Source organism: Podarcis bocagei, assembly GCF_964188305.1.
Source record: "Podarcis bocagei genome assembly, chromosome: 12".
Taxonomy (NCBI): Eukaryota; Metazoa; Chordata; class Lepidosauria; order Squamata; family Lacertidae; genus Podarcis; species Podarcis bocagei.
Genome location: NC_138137.1, coordinates 19,269,710 through 19,281,077, shown reverse-complemented (window position 1 = coordinate 19,281,077; position 11,368 = coordinate 19,269,710). Strand labels below are relative to the sequence as shown.

Sequence of the window (11,368 nt, the reverse complement as noted above, 5' to 3'; positions counted from 1 at the left end):
ACCCCATATATAGCATTAAAGCATTGATTTTATCTCATACAGTATTAGGTGCAATTTTGAAATGCTTTGGCCCGGCTGGCACTATTCACCTTGATTTTAGGACTGGGTCTGAGGACAAAACTCTCTTATTTTGGCTGCAACAGACTAACATGGCAATCCTCTCAGAAACTTTAGCATATTACCAATATTCTTTCTTTTCTTTTTTTTTATAATCCTGCTCCTTCACTGAACCTAACTCTAACCAAGTTTACCGGTCATTTTATTCATCTGATAATCTATAACCTGCACAAACTCATGCCACAATAAATGTGTTCGTCTGCAAGGTACCAAAGCCAGAGGGTTGTTATTCTTCACTATATGACAACTTCTTATGGAACGATCTTTTCCATTCTGTGCACAGTAGGTTCAAACCCATGGTGAGAATACCTGCAATTGAATTGTTATCGGATTGCGGATCCCTTCTAGGTTTCCTAATATACAGGATGTTTGGACTGTACTGTTTTGAATTTATGAACTGTAAAGGCCCAAATAACATTCAAAACACAAAGAATTATTTTCCTTCAAAAAGTGCACATTTCCCCTAGTGCCCATCTCTTCATATTTTGTTTTAACTTAGCCTCTTTACTAAGCTATGTTGCCTGTATGTAGACTTCTGCTCACATAAAAATCTTCTGTTAAATGGAGAACGCAAGTCCAGTCGTGTATGCCAAACTGAGTTCAAAATTGCTTACGCTCTGGTATGTGTATAGGATTGCAGCATAATGACCATAGTAAATGTAGGGTTTAAAATTTGAATAGTGGATCTATTTCTAATATTTTTATTAAGAGGTTTTTAGTGATTTAAGCATGATTGCATTTGCAAAGCTTCAGTGTTCCTTTAGAAAGTCAATATAATAGGCAAAACATGTTTAGACCCTTATGATCACTTGTGCAATATGGAGGATCATTTTTAACTTTCTGTCCGTCCTTTTGAATGCCAAGACACTGGGTTGTATCCAACGTTAGTAATACTCAGAGTAGACCCATCAAAACAAATGGACATGACTTAGATCTATTAATTTCAATGGGTCTACTCGGAGTAGAACTTAGTTGGCTACATCCCTATAAACATGTCTATAATCGACTTTAGTTTCACACTGGTTTTATAGAATCATAGTAGAGCTGAAAGGAATCACAAGCATCAACTAGTCCAACTCCTTGCAATGCAGGAATCTTTCCCTCCAATGTGGGACTCAAACTCATGACTCTGAATTTTTTGTTGTTGTTTAGTTGTTTAGCCATGTCCAACTCTTCGTGACCCCATGGACCAGAGCATGCCAGGCACTCCTGTCTTCCACTGCCTCCCGCAGTTTGGTCAAACTCATGCTGGTAGCTTCAAGAACACTGTCCAACCATCTCGTCCTCTGTCGTCCCCTTCTCCTTGTGCCCTCCATCTTTCCCAACATCAGGCTCTTTTCCAGGGAGTCTTCGCTTCTCATAAGGTGGCCAAAGTATTGGAGCCTCCGCTTCACGATCTGTCCTTCCAGTGAGCACTCAGGGCTGATTTCCTTCAGAATGGATAGGTTTGATCTTGCAGTTCATGGGACTCTCAAGAGTCTCCTCCAGCACCATAATTCAAAAGCATCAATTCTTTGGCGATCAGCCTTCTTTATAGTCCAGCTCTTACTTCCATACATCACTACTGGGAAAACCATAGCTTTAACTATATGGACCTTTGTTGGCAAGGTGATGTCTCTGCCTAGATAGCATCTTAAAAAGCAGAGACTCTGAATTTAGCTATGCTTAAGTCTCTTTGAAATCAACGGATAAATGAGTCACAAGTCCAATGAGACTTGGACCAGGGCCATTTCATCTACAGCAGCAAGTGTGCAAGAACAAAGCTTTCTGCAGCAACTTAAGGAAGATAGCTAATAGTAAAATAGTGAGTTCAGCAATCTTAGTGCACCTTGCACCAAACCCTGCTCTGATGCAACCCCCATTCATTTCTGTTGGATTGGCATTAAAACAAAAGCCAGTTAATATTGTGGCATAACACTTTTTAAAAAGCCAGTATAAGCATTCAGTGGTCTGTGGCAGGCATGGAGCCCTCCCCAAAGTTTTTGCAATAACTTCAGTGGAGAGCCAGACATATGTGAATTCCTAGATTTGCTTGGAACATCTTCATCTATTGACATGAAGTGCTTCTGCACTCAATTAATTTTATAGGCATTTTGGTACATACATACATGGGGGCCTAGATTGTCAAAGGTCTGTTCTGCATGCATCAAGCTGACCCAAGACAGCATTTCTTGAGTGACTACAAGCAACGTAACAGAAGTAGCAGCTTTACAAAAACTGGGTAAATCCAAATTTATACAGTACAAGATATGCAAAAAGATTTTTTTATTTATCACAATAAAAGCCAGAACAGGATTTCAGGGACACAATTCCTTTATTTTTTCCAACCAAGCTCCAAAATATTTAGTTCTAGTATATCTATATATATAAAATTTCGTCTGGGGAGATTTAAGGAGGACTTAACAGTCATCAAAATTAGCTCTTTGTCTACAAAGTTTCAATTCCGAAAGCCTAATAAATTCAAGCAAAAATGATATCAGGAGCTAGTAATCATTCTGCAGTTCCATAATCTTACTTCAATATTAGGAATGCAATAAATTGTCTATTATAAAATTATGAGCAAACAGATGACATAAAACATAACATGAGGCATTTTTAACAAATTCCAAAATCCAGAGTTGAAAGAAGCTAAAATCTTCATTCAGTTGTAATAAAAAAACACCTTTCAGTATAGATTGAACATAAGAAAATATTAATTTTCAATTATATGCAACCTAAGAGTATGCATGTTTATTCAGAGGTAACTCCTACTTTGTTCAATGGAATTTACTTTCAAGTAAATGTGCATAGAATTGCAGACTTAATTTCTCTTGCCTTTTAAATGCAAAGTGATGGATCTTTTCCCTTTGATATGTAACTATTTGGTGCTAGTTTTCAAGGATTTATTTTTTACATTAACAAAATTTGTTTCTTCTCAACAGTCATAAGAAAGATACAATGTTTTAGACAAGACGTTTTCACGTAGTTCATATATTTCTCTTATATTTTGTGCCAGAAGTCCTTGCTTGATACAGATGTCTTCTGTAAATATCTATCTAGATATTCAAAGATCACTGAATTTTAAAATGATCTGAAAACAATCCTCAGCCTCATTTAAACTTTGCCTAAACAGCTGTGTGTGTTGCCATGCAATATCACCATCCCCTCCACTTAGTTCAGCTTCCAAGATAACATCTGTTACATTGGAAATACCAGGATAAGAATGAAGACTTTTATCTACAAAGAAGGGAAAGACAATTTTTTTTTGTTAAAAAAGCAGTATGTATTAAATACCAATATAAAACAATAATTTTAGAAGGATAGTGTTAAAGAAACACTGCAAATTAATTTTTGTTTAATGACAATTGTATGGACCATTGTCAAAATTAATTTATTATTCATAGTTTTTATGCTTTATCTGCTTCAGGAAAAATCCTAGATATACTAAAATCAAGTAGGGATTTGTGATGCCTGTTCCAATGTATAGCCCAAGACACAAGCTTATTGAATGTTAGTATTTAAACTGACTTAGGACTTCTCTTCTTTGGACCCCCCCCCCCCCAGGTCACGGCCATACGTAATGTACATCTGATCTGCATTGCAAACATCTGGAAATTGGTGTCTGTGTTGTTGTTTTTATCATGCCAAAAATTATTCCAGATTGGTGGAGATGGGTTAGATGGGCCTACACTGTCTCCAGGACAGAAAGCAATTTATAAAATGCAAAACAAGCACATTTAAAGGAATACGGTCATGCCGCTTTAATGTGCAATCATGCAAAGAATTTAAGGGGGGGATGAAGAGAATTATGAATTATGAAACCAAACAATGCCCATATACCCTTGGAGGGTAAGCAGAGAGCAGAAGAGGGTCAGAAAGGGTTCTGAAGGGAAAATCTCATTTGTTCACTCAGTTGCTGCAGTTCCAACTAGGGCTGTTTTAACATTGTGATTAATCAGCAGCTACATATTGTGATGTACTGATACATCATGATGCCTGAAATTGCCCAGTCCCACTCATGCCCACCCCTCCCTCTACAAGGCCCAGCCACTGTGAGGGGCGATCGATGGGAAGGCGGTGCTTTAAAATCGCTGGGAAGGATCTGCCTGCCTAGCTGCCAGGGGCGATAATACTAGCCGAAAAATACCCACCAGCCACGAATTCAAAGCACTCAGTGCCTGTCTTTTGGTCCCCACCCAGCCACATCATCATCCCTGCCACTCCCACCACCATCAGGCCCCTTCCTGCTTCTTTCTCATTGAATACCGCACACAAACCTCAATAACACCCCCATGCCCCTGCAAGGACCCAGAGAAATTTTCAGGCGAGAAGAAAAATATTTCCCCCCAACAAATGCTGAAGGATGCTCCAGGAGCAAGTCAGGAATCTGAGCCTATGGGACTGCACCAGGTTTCACAGACATGCTTCTTTGGAGAGTGACGAGGCGAAAGAGTGTTGGGTGTGGTGTTTGTGTCGTGCAGGCAGCTGCTAGAAGGACTGATTGCCTCTGCTATTATTATTTCATTGTTATTTTGCAATATGCCCTTCCCCCCCCCCCCCCGAAAGGAAGGAGTTTTGGGAAGCAGCAGACCTAGCGATCTGAGCTGGGCAAGATAAGAGGAGCTGTTGCCAGACTATTGCTTAAGTCAGCTGGTCATAACACAAAAAAGTGTATTTCTAAGTGGCCTGGGAACTTTGCCCCCCCCCCCCTCTTTCTCCCTCTCGCTCCTTCCCTCCCTTGGTTGCTATCGTATCTCTTCCTGGGTTCCTCCTTCAGCCTCCTTTGTAGTTTTCACTTGCAAAGAAAACAAACCCTGAACAGATGTTTCTCTGAGTGTGGGTTCCTGGCATTGCATGCTCCTTCCCAGTTGTCGCCCCTTGCAGTGGCTGGGCTGTGGAGGATGGGGATGGGCAGGAGTAGTGACTAGGAGGAGGAAGGAAGGATGCAGCCCATTTGCGAAGGAAGCAAGGCACAAGCAGGCAGGCTCCCCTGGCTATACATTGCAGGCTCAAAAATGTTATCACAATGTGCTCTTCACACCGGTTTCAAACGATTTATTGATATATCGCACAGCACTGGTTCCAACCACAGCTTTCAATGATGCTTTGCCAATGGCAGGAGACCAAAAGTTCTCCTGCCTCAGAATAATCCAATGTTTGCAGCCAAATGCCAGATTCATGTCTAATACAGACCCAAAACAAGCAACCCTATGGGCCAAAACCACAGGAGAGATGAACAAGACAGTCTATAACGGGTGCCTTATCTAAGTCCCGTTTTCAGATAACGAGATGAAATCAGCGTAATAGCTTCTATGGAACGGGTGGCAAATTATATTGTTTGTCAGGTCTGTCATCTATGTAAGCAAGGAAGGGGAACCTTTGGCCAGCGGATGTGGATCTAAGGTTTTCCGTTTGGCCCATGAGGCCTTTTTCTTGGCTTCCGAGCTAGCTGCGACAAGAGGGTTGTCTCTTCTTCACAACCAGAACAGAAGTACAGCAAATTGGCTGGCAGGGACCCAGTCTAAATTGGGAACCCAGGAGATGGAAAAGGGGCTTTAAATGGTTTGGCCCTTGCTGTGGGGCCCAAGTCCCGATTGTGCTCCTGCACCTGTAACTTGCATTGAGGGGGAAACTAAAGCAAATACTATGCAAACGACAGAAGTGTGTGTGGGGAGATGGATCTGAGGCGATATGGCCATGAGCACATTGAAGGAATGCAGCCCTTGATGGGTGGGTGGAGCACGAGAGGCTCACCGCCCCGAATATGCAACAAAGAGCAGCTCAGAATTGTATATGTACCTTTTTTCAATCCACAAAATCTAGAAAAAACAGTAGCATCCTTTAGATGCTTGATCGAACTTAGCTCCCATTGCATCCAATGGTGCTCACTCCCAAGTAAGTGGGTTTAGGATTACAGTGGTACCTCGGGTTAGATACACTTCAGGTTACAGACTCCGCTAACCCAGAAATAGTACCTCGGGTTAAGAACTTTGCTTCAGGATGAGAACAGAAATCGTGCTCCGGCAGCACAGCAGCAGTGGGAGGCCCCATTAGCTAAAGTGGTGCTTCAGGTTAAGAACAGTTTCAGGTTAAGAACGGACTTCTGGAACAAATTAAGTACTTAACCCGAGGTACCGCTGTACTACTTTGAGATGCAATATTACCCACACTTGCCTAAGAGTAAGCCCCACTGAAAACAGTAGGGTTTACTTCTGAGGAAAGATGGGCAGCATTGTACTGTAAGTAAGAAACACCCGAAGTTCGATTTCAGCCACTGACTTTTCTAGTGACCTTGGGCCAGCTATTATCACTCAGTCTCACGTCTGTAAAATGGAACTGATGGCTTACTTTGCATGGCTGTTGTGATGATGAATAAGCATTATTAACAGTATAAGATAATGCATAGTTAAAAAAATAGACATAAATTAATCGTAATTGCTCTTGCTTTGCTTGCAAGTGCACTTTCAAAAAATGAGGAATTTCACACTTGCCTCCGTTTACATCAACTACAGTGTTGCCAGATCGCAGCATCCACCTTATCTTTCCACTCTGAAATGTCTGGCTGCTCGTTTTGACTGAAATGCTGTCAATTTTTAGCCCAACTGAGCCACACTCAAACTTCCAGCAGATGTAACCAGATAATGATCCTTCTTTTCGAGCTAAATAAACCTATTTAGAAACAAAATGCATACATGAAACACTAAAAAAAACTTATATTTGTTAAAGCTACAATCTTGTAAAGCAAAACCTAAGTAGTCTATGTATGCACCTGATGACAATTATATGTCTGTTAATTCAACGAACATCCCGCTGAACTCAATGAGAGTTACTCCATAGCTAGCTAGTGTGTTTAGGCAAAATGGGACTTATTCTGGAGCAAACATACATTATTGGAAATTTGTAACAGCAATTATGAATAGCTCAATTCATTACTGAAACATACATAATAATACTTTGCAGAATTCTCATACATTATTTTGATTTTATTGTGGAATTGATTTGCTGTTTATGCCCAATGCTAAAAATGTTTTCATCTTCATATTGTAATCTGCCAGTCTCCTTTCCTTGGATTTGTGAGCTTATGTTCCAATTGTTATTTAGATTCTTTAGAAATGAAAATGAGTTTGGCAGGACCTTCATTAATGCACGGTGACTGACATACTTTGGTGCTTTGCAGATGGGGAAGTAACTCTTTGGATTAGGAAATTCTACCTACTCGTGTGCAATGAAGAAAAAAGATATAATGTAAAGACCCTTTTGTGAAGCTGAAAAATTAATTAATTTTCTGGAAAGGCAGGATTTCTTTTTTTACAGGCAGCTCTTGTATCAGTCCACCTTTGAATGGGAAATGTCAGACTGATATTTGTTATCTTCAGCCAACTCTACCATCCTGCTGTGAAAGACACACTGCTTTTTATTCCCAGCTACTCTGGTCATCCAGCAATCTTAACTGAAGCTGGACATTAATATTTACCAACTCAAGCTGAACACACAAAAATTCACAGAAGCAAAAAAAAAAACAAAACAAAAATCCTTGCAGCTTCAAGATGATTACATTTAGAACGAGTAAGTTTTATAAAATAACTTTCCTTGGTACAATACTCACCATTTTCCAGTCTGATTCAACCTTTCTCCACATAGAGTCCATCCTCCATACTCCTTTTTCCCATCCACTAATCTTTTCATTAGTATTGGATATCCGTGTGTAACAATCTTCTACTATATTGTACCTAAGGTGAAGAAGCTTAGAGGCCTTCTCTTTTCCAGTTGGAGTAAAAATTCTTTCTTTGCTCTATTATGACCAAAGGTACAAATTAGGTTTTCATTAGATATTTATTAGCCCCCTAATTACTTATAACAAATATCTGCCACAGACACATGCACACATATATATGCAAGTATATTCTAGGGGTGACTTCAGAGATACAGTGGTACCTCGTGTTACGGACGGGATCCTTTCCAGAGGCCCGTCCATAACGTGAAAAGCCCGCAACTTGAAGTGCCATGTTTGTGCAGGTGTGCAGCGTGATTTGGTGTTTCTGCACATGTGTGAGTGACAAAACCCGAAAGTAACCCATTCCGGTACTTCCAGGTTGCCGTGGGACACAAGATGAAAACACACAACTTGAAGTGGACATAACATGAGGTATGACTGTATCTCTGAAAACTGATCACCCGAGTTGACCCATTATCATATTTCCTGTTATTCAGTGTACTTTCCCCTTAACCTCATCCTGATCAATCTAACGGCGAGGGCCAAAATAACCAGCAAAATGATGCCAGGGTCAAAGAAACAATCACATGAGAAATGACTTGTTGCCAGGCGAATTCCTGACACAATTTGAGTTCTTGCCCGGAGAAGAATAAGAAGATTGTGAAAGCAATCTTCTTGCCTGATTTACCATCTTCAGAAACCAACAAGGCGGTTTGGCTTAATAATGGAGCAAACCTAGTTTATCTTCTCCCAGAACTGTCACATGTTAGCAGCTGTTCACGTGGGCCACCTCAGTGAGGGAGAAGAGGAAGCAATGACTTCTCCGTTGCTTCAGTTGGGCATTGGGCTCTTTTCCAGAACTGCCCCCTCTGTACATGAGATCATTATGTAACAACATGACAAAATTGATACCACCATTTTCCATTATACCCCTCTTTCCTCCCCATTCCTTTCTTTTGCTTGAATCGTATACCTTAGATGGTACACCACCGTTTTAAACTGCAAGAGGGTTCGGTCAGTAAAAATGTATACAAAGTGTATGTAGTGAAAATAAATTAACAGACCCAAAACCCTCTGAGTAATACAGTGGAACCTTGGCTCTAGAACTTAATCCGTTCCGGGAGTCCGTTTGACTCCTGAAATGGTTCGAAAACAAAGGTGCGGCTTCCGATTGGTTGCAGGAGCTTCCTGCACTCAAGGGGAAGCCACATCAGACGTTCGGCTTCCAAAAAACGTTCGAAAACCGGAACATTTCCTTCCGGGTTTTTGGTGTTCGGGAGCCAAAACGTTCAAATACCAAGGCGTTCAAGAACCAAAGTATGACTGTAACTGTATCACTTCTATCTCCTATGCAGCAGTCAACACTAGATGTTAAATAGGAGGAGGGAGAACGCAACATTTGCAGGGTAAATTGTCTTGTCCAGGATAGTTTTGCTATGCCTAAATTGTGAAAGGGGGGCTCTGGAGATACCAGGGGGCATACAAAGGAATCAGAGACATACATATACCTGGGTATCTAATCTTCAGAAAGTCAATGACATTAAGGTGGAAGAAAAACATGCCAAGGGCCATTGGGAGGCTGCGCCTCTGCCTTTCAGAAATGGCACGATGGCAAGGAGGAGATGGACCTGCCCCCATCCATCAGCCAGGATGGACAGACAAGTTGCCCTGGAACTGCAGAGTTGAAGGGCAGATTGCTCAGGCCCCATCCCTCAGGCAAGTGACTAACAGCTGTGGGCTCTATGCGTTTGGGCTCTATGAGTGCAATTATTATCTCTTGTAAGTTGCCTTGGGGACAATTCAAAAAGCGGGATAGAGCTCTTGTAGAAGGTCCAGCTCAGAGGGCCTTCTGGCGGTTCTCTCACTGCGAGAAGTGAGGTTACAGGGAACCAGGCAGAGGGCCTTCTCGGTAGTGGCGCCCGCCCTGTGGAACACCCTCCCATCAGATGCCAAGGAAATAAACAACTATCTGACTTTTAGAAGACATGTGAAGGCAGCCCTGTTTAGGGAAGTTTTTAATGTTTGGTGTTTTATCATGTTTTTAATATTCTGTTGGGAGCCACCCAGAGTGGCTGGGAAACCCAGCCAGATGGATGGGGTAAAAATAATAAATTATTATTATTATTATTAGTAGTAGTAGTAGTAGTAGTAGTAGGGCAATACCCTGCTATACAACGATAAAATGCCACCATTAATCCTTCAGTCAAAGGATAAAACCAAAAACCAAAAACCTAGCACTTTTGCTTTCATGTCCACAAAACAAATCTATTTTGATTGCCTGGAGCAGATGTAATTGGGACAGCTGACAACAAATTTTGGAGTGAATTCTTACTTTTATCCTAACAAGTTACCTGCTTTACTTTCGATTGCTTCCATCTATCTATAGATCAGTGGGCGTTTGGGTTCTTCTTGTTCTCAATAATGGCTAAAACAAATATTACTATCACTACGTTGAAATCAATAGGACAAATAACTAATGACAGCATGATTAAATTTCTCTGGACTGGGGCCCTAAAGTCAATAAGCTGCAACTGGACCATAAACTAAGAATTCTAAAATGATCACCAATCGATGCATTAAATACCTCCAAAGCAATTTCACCTCTGGCGACTCTCCAAGCCACTGATCCCGATACCCTTCCGCCAAGTTCTCCCGGCTTAGGGGTTTTAGGAGAAATGAACTCAACAAGCTCCACAATTATTCTTTCTAAGAGCTCCCTTCTCCTTCCTTCCGTCAAAGACTGCTGTCTCTGTGATTTCAGAAAGCAATAATAAAAAAATAAAATTAATTTCAACTGTATTACCACTCTCCCTGGAGTAACAATTTTTAAAAAAATGCAAATCATTTGTTTCAATACAATCTCTTTGAATGTCAGAAACCACTGCAGATGGGCCAGATAACCATGGTACACGTAAAATTGTATTATTGCATTGTTTGAACATAAAAGCAACAGGAAAGTAGGTTGAAACCTTTTTCACACTGCTTTGGACCAGTATCAAATCTTTATAATTTACTTGGAAATTAACTTTTGGATTTACAGGGTTTGTATATCTTATTCCAACTCACTGCGTTCTGCTGAGCTCTAACATTTTATTACATAAGAGAGAAAATTTGAGGAAGGATAATGCCTGGATCAATTATTTTGTTCCACATAATTTACTGTCCTGATAGCATTGGTCTTGATACGGTGATTAACCTAATGCGTAAGTGGAAAGGTGATAGATTCCCAAATGAAGGACACTTTTCCCCTGCAGAGCCTCACACGTTAAAATGAAAGGCCTAATTCAAGCCACAGTACACCAGTCACAATTCATATAAGCCTCGAACAATTCTACTTATATATGGCAAAGATGGTCCCTTCAATGTACAATTCAGAAAGAGTTGAAAGTATAAAAACAACAAAATATTTGGAAGGTGTGTTCGCTTTTGCTGTTGTTGCTGATAATCCTACAAAACAAAACATCCATTTCTTTTATGGGCAGAGTCAGGACCTGCAACCTCCCTGTGGAACGCCCTCCCAGCAGATGTCAAGGAGATAAAGAACTAGACAACTTTTAG

The 11,368-nt window shown here is 40.7% G+C and overlaps 1 protein-coding gene across 1 annotated transcript in view; it reads right to left on the bottom strand.

Moving 5' to 3' along the window:
- Positions 1–2,412: 2,412 nt before the first annotated feature.
- NGLY1 (N-glycanase 1) overlaps positions 2,413–11,368 on the bottom strand; it is a 27,927-nt gene continuing 18,971 nt past the window's right edge. Inside the window, 4 exon segments of the mRNA XM_081165049.1 lie at positions 2,413–3,333; positions 6,588–6,765; positions 7,703–7,888; positions 10,395–10,559. Coding sequence (XP_081021175.1) covers positions 3,161–3,333; positions 6,588–6,765; positions 7,703–7,888; positions 10,395–10,559 — 702 coding nt within the window. The 3' untranslated portion in view covers positions 2,413–3,160.